We start from the raw sequence: 21,407 nt of genomic DNA on the forward strand, positions 1-21,407 counted from the left end.
TGTGTTGCATGTTTGAGCTCTCCGCATTAAATACTGCTAACCTGTTGAGGGCTAATTTAGACTTCAATTAATAAATTACTATACACGCAGAGTATAAACAACCTCCCACACCTTCAGCAAAACGCACGGAGGCGGCACTATCACATTCTAAAACAAATTTGGAGCCAAGAGGTGTCGTCTCTTGGAATGCCAAACGCCCAGGGCTCTCCTCTCCAGGTCAGGACATGGAGACAGCGCCCAGAGCCCCCGGGTGGGACAGCACAGGGCATGCATAGCGCCTCTGGAATGGGAAGAGATTGGGAGAGCCTAAAGGATTTTCCCTTTTTTGTATTTTTTTTCCCCAAACAATGCATTCTAGGCCTTCTCACCCATCTCAAGGGATGATTTCCCCCCTCCCTTAGGTGCTAAGAAGTCCCATCGACTCCCAGCAAAACTCGGTGTTGCACTGACCAGATTTTCAAAGGTGTTCGGGCCCTTAAACCTACAGATTTGTGCCAACTGGGATTTTTTTTCAAAGCACCTCAACATTTTAAGCATCTCGGGGGAGAACGGTGCCAAATCTCACCCTACTGATCCCACCCCTGGTCTCTGGATGCAGCATCTCAGGGCTGTGATATCCTCAAATGAATGTGCGCCCCGCAGCTGAGAGCAGCACCCACATCTCCAAACACAAACATCTCCCATTCTGCCACCCACCCTTGTATTCCCATACGGTCAGCCAACCCCTACAGGAGCATCTGATCCACCACAACAAAACCTTGCCTTATTTTGTGCACTTCCACACGCTGTCCCCTCTCCCAGCAACGCAGAATAATTAACATATAAAAGTCTGGTGATAAGTGAAGTTTACGACCCAAACCAGAGGAATGAGGGCTCAGAAGTGAACATTATAAGAGCCCTGTGCCCATAAACATCCCACTTCTGGTGGGCTACCCAGCCAATTAATCACAGGCAGAAATGCTGGCCGAGCATTCATTGCCCACATAAGCTCCTTGCTGAAAAACAAACCTCTGGAGCTGTCAGGAGAATAGTAAGGAGGAGATGGTGTGCTGGAGAGAAAAATACACACAGAGCAAGAATAGGACGTGACCTGTGTTTTACAGGGTTTTTTTGTGTGTCTGCTTTGCTGTAGTAAAAAAGAAAAAAATCCGTCTTCTCAATGGGGAAAGGAGAAACAGGGGAAATAAATGCTGGCCAAGTTACAGGCATCTCAGAAAATCAGGAATTAGCTGCTCTTCACTTTAATTTCTGACTGCTGCAAGCATCAGCCCCTCTCAGGGCAGCAGACCCCAACCCCAGGGGGCACGGTGAGGTGCTGGGGAGCACCCAGTTGGTGGTACTGGACTCAGCTCTGGGTTTTGTGGGGTTCACTTACATAAGGACACCCCAAAAGGAGGAGAATGACCACGGTTTAATCAGAGAGCAGTGCTTTACCTTCATCCCTCGCTGTGACCTTAACGATGTGGATGATCTGGAGCACGTGGGTCACCTCCTGCTGGTTGGAGCCTGTGGGGTGGATGTGCAGGCAGAAGGCAACAAGGAGGATGTCCGAGGTGCCACAACTGCTCTTCCTGCAGCTGATGGGATCCATGCAGAGTTTCATCAAGCGTTCAGTGGTATCAGCAGCAAGGAAGAACGCATCTGCCAGCTGCAGAGAGGAGCTCCCGGTTTCACATTCAATGTCACCAACAACCCGCTCTGACCCCAAGGACCTCTTCAAACCCAGTGACCTCACTTCTCAACGGGGTCCTGGCCACATCCCCACGGATCCCCTTCAGCCCCTGCCCCAGGGATGTGCCCTGTGCTCCCACACCAGCAGCTGCTGGAGCTCTCAGAAACCTCCGCAGCTCATGACAGGGTTTCCTGACGATAGCCAGGCCTGGCTATATATTATGGGGATATATAATTAAGGCGCAGAGGTTTGCATACAGTAGCTGGCTCATGTGAGACAAGGAAATCAGGGTGTGCGACCAAGTGGGATTTTCAATGTGAAAACTGAGTATTAAAAGGGTGCTTAAAACTGACTGTGCCAAACCTGCGGGGGGGGGGGAAAGGGCTACCACGGGGAGGACTGAACAATTGCATTTTGAGAACGATCATTATCGAATTAGCAAAGAGGTTTGAAGCTTGCCCCTGAAATGCATTCCCTGGCACAGTCCCATCACAGCAAAGCCCTGGGTTTCTACAAGCTTTGGATGTGCCACTGCTGGGTGGTCATGGGGACCGTGCCCAGCTGGTGACACGTGGCTACTGCCACGGATGTGCCATCGTCCTGGGGAGGAACGAGGCTGCATCTGTCCCCTCGTGGTGTGCTACCATGTCTCACCATGAAAAGGGCGCTCAGCTTCAGCTGGTAGAAGCAGTTGATCTCCACAGCCTGGAGAGTGGTGTTGGTGGAGGTGATGAGTGGAGGTGATGAGTGCCATCAGCCTTTTGGACTTGGTGCTGTCGAGCAGTTTGCACAGGGAGGCACAGAGCTTGGGATCCCTTCTGCCAGAAACAAGGGGAGAGCTGGAGGGGCTGAGCAACGAGGAGAGTTGAGAACAAGCAGCACCAATGGGCCCAGCTGCCCCCAGAGCTGCTGGATGGGATGAGGTGCCCCTGGCCATCCATCTTGCCTGTGGACATGCTGGGCAGGTGCAGCTGAATCCTGGTTCAGGTTCTCCTCCAGCTGCTGGCCCAGGACCAGCAGCTCCCACAGAAACAGCTTCTGGAGGATGAACCCGACCAACACACACACACTAACTCCAGCCTACAAGGAGCTTGCTCCATGCATACCTGAACTGGAAGAAGTGAGTGTTATCTTGTAGTTACACCACATAGAGAATAGGAGAATTTCATAAGAAAATTGGAGGTGGGTCACCCTCCCTGGGTAAAGCCTGGATGCTCCATTGCACATCATGGCACAGCAGGTGCCGGGATCTGCTGCTTGATGTCATCACTCTGTGAGGTCACCTCCAGCTGAGGAAACCCCACTACTGCAGGATAAACCGAAACTCTGCACTACAACAACAGAGGCTGGTGATTCTTAATTGAGTTTGCATTACTGAGCAGTTTAGGCAAACCATGCCTGTTTTGGCTAAAGATTAATGGAAATTATTGGCAAGGCTGCTTTTAATGCAGCCCTGCAGTAGGGGACAGACCCCAAAGGCACCAACAGCCCTCCCACGGGCTCTGCCTCCACTGGCCACTGGCATGTAAGTGCTTAAGCACTTCTGTGCCTCCATATCTGCCCGAGCCTGAAGCAGGGCTGATACCAGCTCAATGAGTAGCTTCATCACAGCACAGAGCTTCCCCTTGCACTGCTGTAGCTCCGTGTCCTGCAGCCCAGCCTGGCTCTCACAGAGCACTGCTGGCAGCCGTGCCTGGACTGCCTCCAAAGTCCGTTTGCAAGTGAGTTGTCAGCTCCTCACCAAAGGGTCCAACTCTGCAACAGATCTTCAGCACGAGCAGCACTTACATAAACACAGCCTTTGATGTCAGCGGGAGAACTCACATCCATGTTTGCTTTCTGCTGCTTTTTTTTTTCTTGAGAGAAAAGAGAAAGGGAATGAGCAATTGTTAATGGATTTCAATTTGTCAGCATTGCTGTGCCTGCTAGCCTGGCTGCTCCGTGAGCGCTTCTTCCAGGACACACATATGTTTGGCTCATCCTGAGCTGCAGCTTTGCTCAAGCCACGAATATTTGTTGCTTGGCGCAACCAATTGTGAAAAACTGAACCTAGCTCACGCTGAGGATCTCATTAGCTTCAGTTAATTGGCAACTGGCTCATTAACCTGAGGCTGAAAAAGCCAGAGGATGTGCACACACCTACCAGCTCAGAGCTTACAAAATTGATGTTGTAGGCTCAAGGTGCAGAAAGGGACGAGGAGGAGCCCTAGTGCTGGATGGGAGGTCACCTCCTGCTGCACTGGGTGTGCATCCTGCAGTTTACTGGAGCTGGGCTCCCACTCTGGGGATAGGATAACGGACCAGCCCTGTTCCTGAGCAGTCCTTGGGGCTGTCAGGACCTGAGCAGCAATCCCCAGCTAGGAGTGCACTGCAGGCATCCCTCATCCTCTGCATTCCCAGCCCTGTGTGTTTGGCTTTTAATTTCCTGTGGCTGCAGATCAGTGTTGCAGGGACTGCACTTCCCAGTGGCTGCAGGGTGGGTCGGTGGGGAGAGTGTGGTGCTGCTGCCATCAAACCTACCCAAAGAGAAGCTGATCAGCAGGGAAAGCTGTGAGTTGGGCAGTTGCTGGAGCCCACCTGCTGCATGGAGCCGGGCAGCTCCTGAGATGCCATCACCTGGAGAAGCCCCAGTGCTTAGTCCAGCTACTTCTGTTCAGAGCAGAGCCAGTGATGCTCCTTGCAATGCAGCCTCAGGCTGGGATTTCCTGGCTGGGATCCCATACCTGTCACTGAATCCATACTGTATAAATTACCCACAAAGCTCCAGCTTGGTCAGGGAGCCCTGAACAGTGCCCCAGCATCCTGCCCTCACCTACATGGGTGGAGGAGAGCTGAGGGGATGCAGGAGAAGGCAATGGAGCTGGGTGGCTCCGCCTGGCTCCCAGTATGGATTCACAGAACCACAGGATGGGGGTGAGAGACGTTGCAGGGATGAGGAGCTCGCTGGGGGTTCCCCACATAATTGGGCTGCAGCTCAGAAATGCCCCAGTAATAAACAGCTGAACAAGCACTGACCTGGAGAACACACTGCTGTGAGTGTTTTGAAGCCATGCTCCTCCTCTTGGGCTGGTTCTGCTCCTTCCTCAGGCTGGGAGCTGCGACGTATGGTGGCTGCACAGCTCTGTGCCATACGGACAGCGGCGTCCAGGGAGAAATTAGCTGGTGGGGATTTTTTCCTCCGAGTATGTAAATAAATATCAACACTTTAAACCAAAGACCACCCAGCGACTAAATATTATTTATCTTCAAACTAAACAGCTTTGTCACATATGTATAATAATAAAGAAACAAATTACAAAGGAGGAATTTGATTTTATTGGCTTGATGCAAAGCGTTGGCATTCTGTATCAATTTCTAACAGCAGAGTTTGCACCATTCATTGCAGACACCATCCAAACTTTGGGTGAGACTCGTTTCATTCCTCCACCAGGAACTGGAGACATCACAGCCCGACTTGAAGCTGAAATCCACCACTCCAGTGGGGAAAGGCACTATGAAGCAAAGAACATTGGAGCACGTTGCTTGAATCCAGGTCTTCCTTAGGTTTTAATATCAATATCCATCAGCACCAGTAAAGCCCAACACCTCCCATCTTGCCTCCTGCCACCAATTAGCACGTGATACTGCACTTGCTAAGCATTAACAAAAACACCATTCCTATTTTACCGACAGCAGTATCTGCATTTCAGCTACTGGCATTTTGCATCCCAAATAGCTGACAGACCACACACTGCACACACACCCAGAATAGACCCTGGCAGCTGCTGCCCCTCAGTGTATGTCTCAGTTCCCAGCCGTGCCCTCGGTGACCCCCAGCCGCGCTGCAGGCATTTCACAGGGGTCACTCTGCCAGTGCTGCACCCGAGGGGCTCGCAGGGCACACAGGGACTGGCAGCCACAAGAAGGGTGAGCATAGCTCCAGCTGAGCCCAGCTTAGCAAGAATCCTGCTAATGCTGCTTCCCTCACTGCCGGCACCTGGCCAGGCTCCTCTTCCCCTCTTGCAGGTACGAGCAGAGCTAACAGCTCCATCCTCCACCCAGCACTACACCCAGAGTTTTATTAACAGCACCGGGAGCTGAGACCTGGTGCTATTTGCTGAAGCAGCAAGGGGGATATGGAAGTCAGCACTGAAACTGGTGAGCACAGGCTCACAGGAGTCTCTCAGATAAAAGCCTTAAAGACAAACAAAGCTATGCCACTCTTTATAGAATACTTTGTCCCTTCAGGGGGGCTGTGAAATCAGAGTTACAGTGAATGAGGGACACCATTCAAAATACAAGGCAGTGCCTTAAAATGCTGTATACCTGCTTCATACGGAGGCAGCAGCCTTGTCAATGAACTGAGCCAGCTTCACGTCTCTCTTGGTCAGCCCGCCGCAGTCGTGGGAAATGAGGGTGATCTGAACCTGCCAAGAAGGAGCAGCAAGGTGTTACAAGGACGGTGTCCCATGGGGAAGCCATGTCTGCCCACCCACAGCTCCTCCAGGTGTATCTATGGGACAGCATGGATCTGCCAATACTGCAACACAATGCAGTGAGAAGCACCAGGAAATCAAAATGATGGGGAGCAGTGGTTCCCCCCCCCTCACACAGCACCTTTCTTCCAAGGGTTGCAGAGTGCATTCTAACCTCTGTAATAGTAAGACCAGCAGCAGCCAGGCAATGTTATACACAAGTTTTATAAGCTGCTATACTGAGACATGGGCTGGGGATGTTTAACAAATCCCAGTTTAGGCTGCCATCCAGGTACCTGCACGTTGCACAGACAGAAGTGAGAGCTGGTGGGCACTCAGAGGTTCCAGCACAGCCACTCACACAGGCTGCCTACAGAAGAGGTTTAAGGCTTCTGCTCTTAGCTCTCAGCCAGCAAGGCAAAGTGCCAGCCCCAAGCCACACGGCAAGCAGCTGCAAACAGCCGGATGTCTGGTGCCAGCTCACTGCTACCAATCACAGTATCTCTTTAAAGTCCCACATCTCTAGAGAAAGACACATCACCTCCCCATTCCCTCTGCTCCTCCACTGCACACAAACCACAGGAAGGGCACAGAGGACGGGCCAGTGCTTTGGTGTGTGTGTGTGTAACTCAGGCTGGTGGGCACGTTACCTTGCTGTAGACGTTGAACCATTCCGGGTGGTGATTCATCTTCTCTGCCTGTAGAGCAACTCGTGTCATAAATCCAAACGCCTAAGGGAGAAAGAACAGAGAGGAAAGCCTTCCTCCATCTGCTGGGATGTAGATGGCAGATGTTCTGGCAGCTGATCTGCAAGATTCAATCTGAAATCTCAGAACCTGCTGGAGAAATGTTTTTGGTCCTTGAGCCACCAAAGCGCTTCCTGACCTCACTGAAATCCTCCCCTTTGAGTCCTGGTGAATCACTGCTCAGTGTTACTTGCTCCAGGATTCAAAGCTGTTGCACAGGAACAATGATTTTACCCTTGGCACCCAAAAATGGTTTTTAACATCCATCCCAGCAGCCCTCACCCTCACTACATCTTTGCCAATGTGCTGTTTCCATCTAGGGCCCATGCCACAATATTCCCATACTGGACAGATACCATTCGCAGAAACACATCTCCTCACGTAACTATTTTGCTATTTATTTTACTTGGGGGGAGAAAGGAGGCAGGTGGCTTTGCCTCTCTGCTTTATGAGGAAATATTTTACCTTAAGTGAGTTAAAATGGGTTTCCCAATCCTCTGCCCCTATATTCTGCACAGGACTTTCCCCCAGGATGCAGGTTTTATCACGGGCTCAAGAAGAAAATAATAGCATGCCCTTGCCAAAATGCTTAAGAGCAAATCACTGCATTATAAAGAAAATGAGAATGTCCATGTAAATCAAGAATGCAATTATGCAGCAGGGTCCAAAGGGCCTCAGTGCGTGTGCAGAACGCCTCCAAGCCAACGGGCTCTATTCAAGCTGCGCTCCATCCATCAGGGTTGGGACCTAAATTAACATGCAAAGCAAAAGTAACATCCACGGTATAGTCTGGTTTGTATTAGAATGCAACGATCTCGACAAAGGCCTATCTGATTTAGGTAAGTTTTTAGCACTCATTTATGGAAGAGAATGTATATAGCCTGCATTCCACCAAGCGATGGCCGCTTCAAACAAACATGTGGTCAATGAATAACATATAATGGCTGATAATAGTTTCAGTCTTTTTTCCTCTCACAAATTACAAAAACCTTTAAGGAAAAGAAAAAAAAAAACCAGCATCGGTGCCTGGATGAAGTATGACTTTGTTACTCGCTTTGCCAGCCCAATGAATGCAAACGTTATAATCAGAGAAAATCATTCCAATGAGGCTTGTCATTTGGAAATCACCAAACTGTCAGCAATTAAAAAGCTTTTTTCCTTGACCCAAGAGCATTCCAAAATTCGGGAAATCCAACTTCCCTTGAAGCTCTCATTTGGTTTCATTTTCCTCGGAGCGAACAATTACTGTTAAAAGATGGCCCATGTTCCAGCAGCACGCGGTGCACAAAGCGGTACGATGTACATCAGCAACCAAATGCATCTGCATTAAAAGCTCTGAAACACTGCATTCAATAGCTCTGAGACTGCCCAGGGTCACAACAAGAATCAAACGAGACTCTATTAAGATTGAGGTCTTAGGGAATCTATTGACAACCCATACATTTCCACAGCAGCCTATACAGAGAGAAATTAAGACAGCATTGCAACCACTAATGCATTGCCTTTGTAGAAAGAACAGCAGAAAGAAAGCCAGATTAAACCTATGGAAAGCCCCACCAGGGTCTGTGCGTCCATCCAAGCAGCTCTGACATACAGACATACCTGGGTTATTGGGACTGGGGTAGCCCAAAGCCCACAAGGGATTCCCAAGCACACTGTGCACCCACACTCGTGCCCATGCCCCGCTGCTCTCCCTGACTGCAAACTGCTGAAGCCCCTCACTTTTGTGTACCAGCTCGTTTCAGTTACACACAAAATAGAAGCATCTCCCGCTAAGAAAATGAGCTACAGTTCCACCAAGCAATTTCACCAACGCAATCTCCATTACGGTCCTAAATACTTCCTCTGCTAATTAAATGAATTGGAATGCTATTGTTTGGAAATCGCCTTGATATTTGTAGAGCCGTAACCTCTCTTTGAGAAAATACAATTGGCTCTGCTAGGAAAAGATATTTAGACTTGATTAGATATGAAAACACTATTACATAAAATCAGTTTGGACATTTCTTCACGTCTTGAAACTTGATCGGTAATTTGGTCTAATTGGTGATCAAGGAAACTATCTTGTGATCAATTAAAGTAATTACCACATTCCGGCAACACAACCAACCTTAATTTGAGCAGGAGTCTGCACTTCTTCAACTTTAATTAAAAATAATGAAAATTATTAAGCAGTCTGCAGTGCAAGATCATTGCCAAGAGTGCAGCAGTGGGCAGAATCCATCAGCCCAACACACGCTACTGGGTGAAGCTAGGACAGGCTCTCAACGCCGATCGTGACCTTCACTGCACCAACAGCTCTGCAGCCCCTCTGACGTTAATGGGCACGTTTTCACATTTTTCCTTGAAAAACAAAGAGAGGGATGAGAAAGGATGCCTGCGTTTTCTAGAAGCCACAAAGAAAGGAGCCTTTGATATATTAACTATCATCAGATATTCTGGTTTTTCAGAATGAGAGGAAGACATTTCCAACATCAACCTTTCAGGACGTTTTGTCTGAAGTAACACCCGGATACACGGGTTACACCAAGCTTGATGCATCACTCAGGTCCTGGAAGATCACAGAGCCCTGCAGTGAGTCAGAAACAGCACCTAGAAAGATATGAGTGAAGCAACCCCGAGCAGACAGAGAGATCCTTGGGTGTGCCAGTACGTCTCTTCCCTTCATGTCTTTTAAGATCATGAAAGAACTAAAAGCGAAGGGTGCTTCAGATGTAATATCACTTCTAAAATGGTTTTTAAGCCATGCCATTGCATGCCTCTGTGTGATAAAAATCAGAGCTACTCTCAGAAGAACACATTAACCTCATAAAGTTATGAAAGAAAAAATGCTTTGAGAAGTGACAAAACATGCCATCAGAAAATGAGACTTAATGTGACTTTTGTTGCCAGAGAATGGGAAAGGCAGGGCTGGGCGCTGCGCTCTCAGCAGTGGGAGGAAAGCTGAAATTCCATCCACCGCTTCGCGCCGTGCTTAACAGCTTCGGGAGAATCGTGGGATCCTGGGGCTAATCTGCTATTATTCTTCCTTTCACACTTGTTAAGCAAGGAATCAATTCATCTTAACGCTTTTTAAACACGCTGCTTTTGTACGGCTCTTGCCAACATTATCTCGATGAGTTACACTTCAAAGCGGTGCGGGTCGGGGTGTCTCGCTCATACATCACCGAGCGGCGCGTCCCCGATGATGGATCACCGCAGTGCATCTCCTGAGCACAGCAGCTGACATGGCTTGACTCAAAAATGGAGGAACTCAAGAAAAACAGCCGCAAGGCCCAACGACGTGGCCGTACAACAGGCTTTATTTATTTGTTTTAAAGCGCGCGAGTTACAAAGGGAGTTACCGAGGCTTCCTAAATCCTTCAGATGCTCGGCCAAGGAAACCATATGCTAATCGCAAGTACACTAAGGGTTCTGCCTCCCATCTGTCATTATAATGCTGGAGGTAGCATTAACCTTGGCCCTCTGCGGTGTGAAGGCTACCTGTCTTCCCTTCCACATCCACCCGCGCTCCATCAGTGTCATTTATCAGTAAGAAACGAGCAAACAAAACCCATTACAACAGTGTTGTCATACACGGCAAGAGATGACCACTCTCAGGACGCTTGCTTTCCATCCACCCAAGGAAGAACCCTCCCTGTGCACAGCATATAGCACGTGCTCTCCTTTGCAGTTTGACACTTCTAACAACAAACTCGAATCACTGCGGTCCGTTTCCAAACTGGAGCAGCTTTCACACACCCAGCTCATATCACCACCTTCTAGTGAGCAACGGGTCAGCAGAGCAAAGGGAAAGCTCTCTGATATCAAGCTATACTGAGTTACATGCAGCTAGCCCTGAGAATTTAACTCAGCTCACAACAATTGGAGCTGTGCTCCCATGAAAACCCCACGCGTTGTTTCATTTTCATTCTCTTTGTTCCATTAGGAAATACTCCTGTTGTATAATTACGCAAAAATCACCTCACAACAAATAATGCAATCGACGTTTGAGAGGTAAAGGCAACACATGAGGTCTGGCGCTCATTCTGAAAGACACATTTCCACGTTGGGCTCATTGGCACCACTGGGCTGCCAGAACCACCAACAGGGAACCTGGGAAGCAGCGACTGTGCCATGGCCACGTGTCCCATCCCTCCATCCCCCACAGTAAAGGGGAGTGTGGCCGTGGAGCACTACAGACACGCTGGCATGCACTGGGACACCACTGCTGTCCTCATAAAGCAACTCAAAGCTGCATAAAACGAAGCACAACAACCAAAAAACACCATTCAGTACTTCCCTATCTACATGTTTCTGCACTTATAACTCCCACCCCATGTACTGAGCAGCACACATCCCTTACACAAACACGTATCATGCTCTGCTCTTTAAAAGAAGTCGCCTATTTGCATGCATATCGTGGCTGCAAACGCTGCCCTCCAAGTTCCACGCTGCCTATGTGAAAACCTTTACACTGTGCTCCACAAAGAACGCTGTTTCTGTCTCGCAGCACTTGTTTACAATTATGTCGGTGAAGAAACCAGCTAGCCAGCTCTATATCAAACATTTCTGACAGCAAAAGCACAAACACTGATCTATTCTAAGTAGTTTGCCACTCTATGTAATCTTGGAAAAGGCATTCCTGCCTTTGATTCTAAAAATGTTTATACTTCATACATTATGCAAATAGTTTTTATATATTAAGAAATAATGCAAGCAAAGCTCAAGTTAAATTAAATTCTTCAACAATAACCTTGCCAAAGCACTGATTTTCCTATAAAAAAATTATTCCAATTTGTTGATCTTACATTGGATGAAACATACTGTAACAATCTTCATAATTTATGTCCTGTTGGGACACTATGATTTAAAGTAACATAATACAGACCAGCATCACTGCTAATCTAAACCACCTGACCAGATAAACAACAGTTTCCCCTTCTCTCTTCATTGAGGGTATTTCTGTTTATTGTCATATGATTTACCAATTTGAAGAACACGAAGAATAAATGCAGGCAATCAGAGCCGGAGCTCTGAGGCATGGCCTTTATTCCAGGGGCGTTTGCTCATGCAGGTACCGCACAATGTCAAGCGCTGCAGGAGATGACAGACTGTGATTCCAGGAATTCTGTCCACAGGAACGCTGCTGGCTGCATGGGGAGGCTCATGTCCACACAGCGTGACCCAGGTCAGGTGCTGCTCCAGTGGGATGTGATGCCGTGCCATGCCTTGCCATGCTTTGTCATGTCTTGCACACTTTGCCATGCCATGCTTTGCCACGTCTTGCTATGCCACGCTCCAGTAGCCTTGCACTAGGGCTGCTTCCTCCATGCATGGCAGCTGACTTGCTCCTCCTGCTCCGGATTGACTCTTGCATTACACCCACCACATGCACAAGACCTGCACATCCATGACTGCTGGACTTGTTTTTCCTCATATTGGTGATAATACGATACAAAATGTTACATCTATTACCCTCTTCCCCACCACATATTTTACTTTTCCAGCAGCACCAAAGATCATTTTTCCTATTCACGTTTTTATTACAGTAAGTGATTGCACCTGGGCTTCGTGAACAGAAAGCAGATAATACACACAGTGATTCAACGAACAGACTTCACGCCCAAATTAATCACCTAATCCACCAAAAAGATTTATGAACTCGATGGGGTGCAAGCAAGGCGTCTTAAAGCAGCATTCCAACCTCCTCCTGAAGTTGTTCTTTCTTAAACAAAAGGTTCAAAGCTACTTAGACTCGCGGGACTCAATACAACCATATCACAAAGAACACTCATTTGCCTACAGGCACGTAAAATTAATTGCAGTTGTCCACAAAGTCTACTGCAAAACACACAGAAGCCCTATATTTAAAACCCCAGAGCAAGCAGTGACAAGGTCCTATCTCCACCACGGCCATGGCTGGGCTCTTCCCATTGCCTGATCCCACAGCCCTGGGGACTCAGAGTCAGCACAGCCAAGTGACAGGAGTGAACAAATTACAGTTCCTTCAGCATGCTGGGCAAACACAGCCATTGCTTATTCAGCAGTGAGAAGCATTCAGACTGTAGAGATCCCGTGCAGCTCATCACTTGGCCTTTCCTCAATGCCATTCCTTCTTACTCAACAGGGAAAGGGATGGAAAGTAATCACAAGTTCCACAATGGAACTAGAAGGTGGAAGGAATCCTCCAGCTCCAACAAGGAATGTAAAGGTTGCACTTAGGAGGTTTACACCAAATAAAAGGGCTATTTCACAAAACATGGCTTTTTAAAATGAGCTGTTTGCACCCAACCTTGAACCATTAAACAGCACAACGAAGCCCCCATTAACTGAGCACCTGCTAAAGCAATCAGTTACTTAAAATAATAACTCTCTTGGCAGTGCAACTGAGAGAACGAAGATAACAGAACTTGGTGAAATAAATGGTTGGCCCAGCATGAGGATGGAAGGGGCAACGGAATGACCACACAGTGCCCACCCTGAGCACCAACACTCACCTCTGCAGAGCAAAGGGAAACTTGTCCATGCAACGCCTCAACGATGTGTGCCCACATCTTCTTCTATGGAGCTTCAGTGCTTCGTCCCCTGGAAGGCTTATCCAAATTGGTGCAGAAGAAGAGGGAAGTTCATCAACCCATTGCATCACACTTTGGACAGAACAGACCTTGGCCACAGCAGAACTAATATATCCTTTTTCCCCCCCCAGTGCTTTTAACTTGCATGTGAAGGAATGATTTCACTCTGCAGACGCGAAGTTCTCGTGCCATACATACAGCTGATAACATAAGGAGTGCTCAGGCAAAGTTTTCCTTCGTCTTTCAGCCAAGATGACACATATTACCAGTTTAATATACAAAATATTCTCTGCTGAATATCCAAGGGCAAGCAGTCCCTGCCTATGCTAATCCTCTACATCTCTGCTCCTTATGATCCTAAGAAGACATCAAAGAGTGATAAGAAAGGTATCGCCTTGTGATGGATTAAGAGAAGCACCTGCCACTCTTATGACTACACCATCCTTCACTATTCTCTTACCACTGCACTGTGTGCAGGCTTTTTTAAAGCAGAGGACAACAGTTGACACATGCATCTTTTCAGGTAGGACAGAGATTTCAGGTGAACACATTGAACTCAGCACGAGGCCGAACGGGAGCACTGTCAGGCTTCTCACGTATAAGGCACCATAACATTCAACCAGTATTTTGCAGACATGCATTTCAAGTCCAGAAGTGACAAAAGGCTTTGGAAGAACAGTAGGAACAGGCATCTTCTCATGTTTCCCTTTGGGAATTCTCCCATCGTTTGAGAGAGGAAGGTTTTGAGAGGGTCCATGGGTTCTTGCTGCCTTTCTCCTACGTGGTCCTTTCCAACCTCAGCCACCTCATCATTCTGTAAGGGCTCCCCTAGGCAGCCCATCACATCTCCTGCTTTGCTGGATCAGGCAGGCACATGCACAACAGCCAGCAAACACCACTTGGTCACACTTCTTTCAGAACTGCACAAGTGCACGCTGTAGGGAAGCGCATCTGCACAGGTCTGTTTCTATATCAGAGCTTCTGCTGGCTGCAGGCACGCACTGCACACCATGGAACAAAGCCTCTCGCACCTTGGCCATCCACAAGCGTGTATTGGAATGCCCACTGCTACTCTCATCCCAGCACACAGAAAATCACACCTGTAATGAATGAGGAACCTAAGAGCAAATTCCACTTTCCTACAGAGTGATGAATAGGCAATAGCGGATGGTGCTGGTCCAGCCCCACCAAGCCCTTCCAGTCCATGGCCTTCAACACTTCAGCCCAACAAAACTAATGGAAGAAAACACAGAAGTGAACAGAGGGGAGGAGGAGGTTGGGAAGCTGCCCCCCAACCCCACCTGAAGCTGCTCTACAGCTACACTCGCATCACACTGATAAACCGCGGGTCTGCCAGTGGCTTTTCAGAGCAGATGTAACATTTTAGCAAACGTGATTGTTTGTGAAAGAAATAATTCTGATCAAAAAACGAAATGGCAGCCAGCGCGAGCGCTGGGCTTCGTCACTCTAATCCACCCTGACAGGAAGCAGCGAGTGGAGATTCCTACTGTGAGAGCTGCAGATGTGAAAGGTCAGCACCGGCCCGCGACTTCCAACCCGTTAACGTGTAAAGCAGGGTGCATGAAAGGACCCGGCCCGCCGCCGGTGAGCGGATGTCCGCTGAGTGGGGCTGATGGGCTGTTGGCAAGCAATGGTTAATTTTTCAATAGGCAGAGCTGCGGTTTGCTTTCAGTTGATTCTGCCAGCCAGAGTCCATTTGTAATTGCAATTGCAGAGGGTTGTATCCCGAAACGTGGCTTTCCTTCGTGCTCCCTTTTGGAGAAAGTGAGAAAACTGCGAAAGGCGATTTGCAGCTTGGAAACGTAGCCAGGCATTATCCCAAAAGCAAGGGGATGGGAAAGGTTAAACAAGCAATGCACAGAGATGTGCTTTTTGCACCTAATCAGCATCTTTCCAGCACCCCCATAAAAATAAATCTTAATGCACGAGGAATTACAAGACATGAGGATTCGTTAACTGCAAGTAACCCAATATTCTGGCTGAACATCTTTGGAAGAGGCAGCACCAGCATGCTTTGCCTCCCCTCAGAGGTGTGCAGTCGGACCCAGGGAGCAAACACAACCTGCTCACATTTGCTGCCTTTGGGTGCAGCTGTGGTTGGTGCAACGTTTGTTCCCTGTAACCCGCACAGAGGGAGCAGTCATGGCACACACTATGAATGGCTGAAAACAAGGGAGAAGCATTTCTTCTATTCCCAGAGTGCAGGATGGCTTGGGAAACCCAAATGGCATTTTGACAAATTAGTTCTTTTTGCACTTTCGGCTCAATGCCTGAAACAATGGTGTAATAATTTCTATTAAAGCGGTAATGAATCCATCTTTTCAAAGGAAGTGCTTGTACTGGAGGCAGCTGGAGAGCAGCCCAAAGGTCGGCTGGGCAGATGTCAGCATCGAGACACAACAGGTCTGCTCAGCATTGCAAACGCAGTGATGGGAAACACAACAGACAATTACAGGCAGCAAACTAAGGGTTCGTGCCCTGCAGCACAACTTAACTCATCCACAACATGAGCATCCCTAGCTGCAGTTAGCTCCTAAGGACAGGGGACGGCATCAGGCAGCAACACACAGCCGCCATCAGTACTTCCCAGCTTCCAGCACTGAGGATTTCATTTCTGCCTTGATGCAGCCCAATGGCATAGTTCCACCTGCTCTGAAGTACTGCTCATCAGGAGAAAAAACTGCTGGGTAGGTGGAAAGGTCACTGGAAGCAGGATGTGCTGACTGGGGCATCATCACCTCTAATGCCAGGTATAGAAGATGTTAAGATTGTAAATTATATGACTGCTAAGCAGGTAGATAGAGGAATGGATGGAGGGATGGAGGGATAGAGAAATGGAGTGGATGGAGGGATGGATGGAGGAGTGGAGAGATGGATGAAGAAATGGAGGGATGGATGGATGGAGGAGTGGAGGGGTGGATGGATGAAGATATGGAGGGGTGGTTGGATGGATGGGGTCCCAAACCCCCAGCTGGACCCTGACCCACCATCCCAAGGCACAGGTGTTATCCACCAAGTCAGTGAGGATCACAAAGCCCAGGAAGCTGTGCTATTGCAATAACACACACTTACTTCACTCTGTTCCGACACTCACACCGCCTCACTCGCACTATTTTAGCCCACAAGTTAACCTTTGCCAGTCCCAAGAATTTCACTATCAGTTTCTAATAAAAGCAAATGTCAGCAGGCAGATATGCCAGAAATTCATTATTTTCAGATACAAAGATTTTCTCAACTCTATAAAGTCCCTTGTAAATAACCCTGATTTATTGCAAATCAGTTATTGTATTCATAAACGCAAGGAAGTTAGTGAACAACATAACTACCAAAAGAAATACTTTCATAACTCTGCAGGTGCACAAATCATGGCATATGGGAGAGGACTCAAAGGATAATGGAAAATGAAGCAGTTTAGGAAAGAGTATATGAAAAACAGCACCTACCTAGATGGATAAAAAAACCCCATTGAGTCTTTTCATTCAACAGGCGGCCTAGCATGAAAGCCTAGCAGAGGGGGCAAGCAGACAAATGCAACACTAAAAACCAGCAAATTCCACCCAAACAAATGAAAAGGGGCTCGTCTTTTGATTGCCAAAGCTGCCAAGGAGGGGCTGGGGCTGCTCGATCCTCCAGGCTGAGCACCTGAAACCAATCAGTGCCCGGCTGCGTGAAGATTCACACGCGAGGGCTGAATTTGTGGCAAATGGGTTGGTTTCCGATCCTAATGCAGCCAACTTGCTTTATTCTGACCTCCATTTAACAAATCAACTTAATGGGCACTGGGAGTGCTATAAAACTTAACAATGGAGTGATTTTAACTTTTAAAATACAGTTATGAAGCAAAATGTTGGAGAGCTCCTTCAATACTGGAAATCAAATTAAATCTAGACATTTTTTAACAGTCTTGACAGATATAATCCTAGTTACCATGTAAATTTATGGTAAGCTGCTGTGATATTAGCCACAGGTGCTACTTTTAATATATGGCCCGCATCTGGCTGGGAATAACATTTCTCAGAGGACTGAAAATGACCTCACTATCAGACAATGGAGAAGAAAAAACGCAACCCAAAAAACAAGACCTCTGTGGCATATAAAAAGCTGGAGATGTGGCCCACAACCGAATATTTAACATAAAACTCATTTTAACTCTGCAGATTGTAGGTTAAAGGCTATTATGTTTTCAATACGCAGAAGGCGTGGACGTATTTCAGACAAACAGCCAAAAGATTATGTCTGTAAAGAGGCAATGAAACCCACAGCCTAAAAGCAAATGTTATGATCTTTGATCAACACAGAGGACAGAGCAGGAGCGGCAGCAACTCAGCTCTGCAGGTAGCACCAGGCATGCAAAATTGGAGATATGCACTTCCAGAATAGCTCGATGTTTTCTGCACATCTCTACCTAAGTTCTACTTCAAGGCTCCCCTGGTGCAGTCAAACACACGTGCTTCCATTCTCCCCATGCATTGCTCTCCAAAGTGTTTCCGCGCTGTCACCTCCACACAGGCTCATCCCTCACCTGTGTTCTGCATCCCCAAAACAGAAAACACATTGAGAAGTCTTGGAGCATTTGATTTCCTGTCATTTTACACGATGACATCAGAGGTCTCACGGAGACTTCCTATGTTAGATCTGAAAAAAACCAACCCACTAATAGCAACCCAACACGCTTAATTAAAAGCTCACCCTGTAAAAGAGGACAGCTGTAAATACTGAACCTGGCCATCACCAAGCACACCCACCCATGCCATCTCCCAGTGGCATTTTCTGCCTTGGTGTGATAACCAAAGCAAGGGCACTACATTGCCCATTGCCCCCCCAGCCCAACCCAGAGCTGCGATGTCACTGTGGGTCTGGCTTAAGGGACATGCAACCAAAGAGAAGCAAAGAGTGAGATGGGAGAAGACATGGGAGACAGGAGCATGGCAGGGCCAGAGGACCAAGCCCAACCCTGCGGTCTCCCTGGATGCACCTTGGCAGCAGAACCAGGTGTACCCAGCACAACGCAGCACCGTGCAGTGGGTGCCCACAGCACAGAGCAATCACAGAGCTCCCAGCCACAGCTTCAGGCTGCTTTCCAGCCCCTTTCAGAGAGCTGCATCTCCAAAGCCTATTTCCATGAAAATGTATCTTCAGACTAACAAACAGCATCAGCAGTTTCAAGTTCCATGTCACAAAGTAATTCCCTAAGCCAGAAGTGTCATTAGCTTGTCAGCTGTTAAAAAGGCAGCTCGGCTCTGATGGCTTTTAACCAAGCTAATCTCAGCCTGAAAGCTTCAGGAATCCAAATAACTCTCGTTTCACAGAAGTTTCATTTCATCCTCATGCTGAAAATAATATACATAAACCAAGTTCATGTCTACACATTTGCACGACTTTATAATAAAAGTCGTGTTTATATTCTTAACATCTGTTGACATATACAGACTTTGTAAACCTGGCATCGATTTTAAAGCCACAGAACTTTCCATGCATCACGAACATTATCTGTGAGGAGCAATAAAAGAGGCAACGAATCCATTAATCACAGCGATATCATCTGCGAAACGTAAATCTGGAGTACCTTTCATGTCAGCCCTGCTGCCCACAAACACACCTGACTCTGTGCCATCTGCAGGAGGGGGGTCACTGTGGGAATGGCACTTGTAGCGGACACTCACACTGTCAGCACTGCAAACAGAAAATGTGTGAACTGAAATAAAAGAATCTGTACCTCAAAGTTCTTGGTTTTCACTGAGGGATGACTCTCCCAAGCACAAGGCAGGTCCATAGCTTTGGATTTGCCCTTTGTCCCCTAAGTGGCATTTACTTGTAGCTATCAGAAATACAAGCACCAAGAAGCAGAGGTGCATCGCTTTGTTTTGTTGCATTACAGCAAATGCTCCCCTGCAACAGCAGGGCATGCTGTGCCCTCACCAGTAACACAGACATCCTCTGCCACCCCACACAGGGATATTTCACCCACCTTCCAGGACCTGCAGGGGACTCCTGCCCCTGGATGTCCATGTCAGCCCCCTGCCATGGACTCGCCCTGTGCTGTCTGCCACGGCTCTGCCTGCCCCACGTTAACTCTCAGGACTGAAAAGCAGCACCCAGGGCTTGGCATCCTCCATTCCCTCCGCATGCTCTGCTGTTTTCTGACGCTGTAAGAAAACCATCTCATCCCCACAGATGAAACATTAACACATTGCATCTCTCTGACATTGCCCAGAAGGAAAAGCTGCTGGGATCAGCAGGAGCAGCGATGAGGATTCACTGAAGAACCAATCGGCCACTGGCTTCCAGCTGGGAAGGTGAAACACAGCATTTCATTTACCCCACCTAACAAGTTCGGATTCAAACCTGATAGGGCTTGGCCCTACAAAGATACTCCCAAAGCTCCACTTACAAATGGAAATGAAAGCAATTACGTTTCCTCTGCATTAAAAACGGGATGTAGCACTAATTACCTGATTGAAGTTTTTGAAGTTGAACTCTTTGTAGATGGCATCTCTTTCACCCGACTCAGACCAGCCCGAAGCTTTGAGATCCAGCAGAACTTGGTTCCTCTCCTCTGCTGTCAGCCAGTGGGACTGGGAAGACTGTTAAGGCAAAAGCAGAGCACATCACCGCAGCATGGCTCAGCTGTTTGAGTACAACGAGAGAACCACGCCATGAAATCATGGCTACATATTGCAGAGAGGTAAATGCTTAAGATGCAAGAGGTGGAAAATTCACTGTACGGTGCATTCCTTTTTGTAGTTCCTATGACCATCTTTACTCCTGTCATTGAGAACAGCCCAGGAGTGCTGCTTCTATCGGGGCAGTGAAGATGGGATGGATGCCTTTGCACAGTGATGGGCACAGACAGCAGCACACCTGCACCCACACCTCCACCTGAGAGACCCAGATCTCTAACACAAATGAATTTCCTGCTATTCACCTTTGCTGTATGAGTAACAGATTATTTACACAATGCACTGGATGCCCAACTACAGGCTGAAAGGCACAGCGGGGCAATAGCTTCATTGTGAAAGGCAGAAACGAGGGAAGCAGATGGCACTGTATACAGCTTTACCCCTGAGAAAGACGCAGGAGAGAAGAAACTTGCTTGGGAAAGACCTATAAAGACCTACAAAGTGAGCGGGTGATGAATTTGACTCTATATGTGAACAGCCCGGTGTCAGGCTCACACTATGAACTCAGCGCTGAGACGGGAAGCTCTGTCCCTTCGGAGCAATGTTCGGATTGCTGCAGCCCTTACAGCCCCGTTCCACTTGCAGCACAGCAGCCCCGGCCGCCCGCCAGGTGTCGCCGTCCGGCCGAGCAGCGCAGAGCGGAGCGCGGCCCCCCCGGTACGGCACGGCTGGGGCGGACAACGAGACTTCCGCAGCGCTCCGGGAGCGGCGCTTCGCAGGGACAGAGCCGTTCACTGCCGTTATGCACACATAGATATCAACACTGCTACAAGCCATTGCCAGAGAGCTGCTATAGAACCACGGAACCCATCAGGCCGCACGGCTGGCGCTGCAGGGTCAACGCTGACAACCAACAGCAGGCAGCAGGGTAAACGCACGAGGAGCAGCACAACAAACCAGCGCAACGCAGCTGCCGTCGATGGGGCAGGCACGTCAACATCACACGCGCACAGCGCCATTCCTCCCTTACCAATGAGATCACGCACACGAGGCGGCCGCGCCCCCCGCCCCCCGGTCCCGCAGCAGCCCCCCTTCATTCACTTCCCTTCCATTCACTTCCCTTCCTTTCCCCTCTCACCATGGCAGCCCGGCTCCCTCCGCACCGCCCCGCTCCCAGCAGCGCCCGGCGCAGCGCGGCCCCGCCGCCCGGCATGGCTGAGACACGGCCCCGCCTCGGGAGGAGCGGGGGAGGGACCGTGGGGCGGGATGCGGGCATGGAAGGGATCCACGGTGCGAGCTGCAGGTTTGGGTCCATGAAAAATAAACAGGTCAGAGCA

At 48.6% G+C, this 21,407-nt stretch overlaps 1 protein-coding gene across 3 annotated transcripts; it reads right to left on the reverse strand.

The window, feature by feature from the left end:
• Nucleotides 1–4,964: 4,964 nt before the first annotated feature.
• PCBD2 (pterin-4 alpha-carbinolamine dehydratase 2) lies at nt 4,965–21,305 on the reverse strand. 3 transcript variants are annotated; one of them, XM_015875767.3, is made up of 5 exons: nt 21,209–21,305; nt 19,903–20,034; nt 6,777–6,857; nt 5,978–6,078; nt 4,965–5,163 (listed from the first exon to the last, which is right to left on the reverse strand). In XM_015875767.3, the coding sequence occupies exons 1-4, from the start codon at nt 21,281–21,283 to the stop codon at nt 5,983–5,985; spliced, it is 384 nt and encodes a 127-aa protein (XP_015731253.2). In that variant the 5' UTR covers nt 21,284–21,305; the 3' UTR covers nt 4,965–5,163; nt 5,978–5,982. The 3 variants fall into 3 exon arrangements, with proteins under 3 accessions (XP_015731253.2, XP_085388337.1, XP_015731255.2); XM_085532211.1 differs by lacking the exon at nt 19,903–20,034; XM_015875769.3 differs by lacking the exons at nt 19,903–20,034; nt 21,209–21,305 and adding an exon at nt 13,352–13,727.
• Nucleotides 21,306–21,407: the final 102 nt, after the last annotated feature.

The sequence above is a fragment of the Coturnix japonica genome, unplaced genomic scaffold (genome assembly GCF_054131305.1).
Source record: "Coturnix japonica strain WE unplaced genomic scaffold, WE-NBRP24 Scf048, whole genome shotgun sequence".
In the NCBI taxonomy this organism is placed as follows: domain Eukaryota; kingdom Metazoa; phylum Chordata; class Aves; order Galliformes; family Phasianidae; genus Coturnix; species Coturnix japonica.

What these genes read in the sequence shown, in the direction of transcription:
- PCBD2 (XM_015875767.3), bottom strand. Translation starts at nt 21,283, where the DNA reads ATGCCGGGCGGCGGGGCCGCGCTGCGCCGGGCGCTGCTGGGAGCGGGG. An exon ending in GAGGGAGCCGGGCTGCCATG is followed by an intron (nt 20,035 to 21,208) that starts GTGAGAGGGGAA and finishes TTGCCTTAACAG; the next exon opens with TCTTCCCAGTCCCACTGGCT. An exon ending in ACTTCAAAAACTTCAATCAG is followed by an intron (nt 6,858 to 19,902) that starts GTAATTAGTGCT and finishes TTTCTCCCTTAG; the next exon opens with GCGTTTGGATTTATGACACG.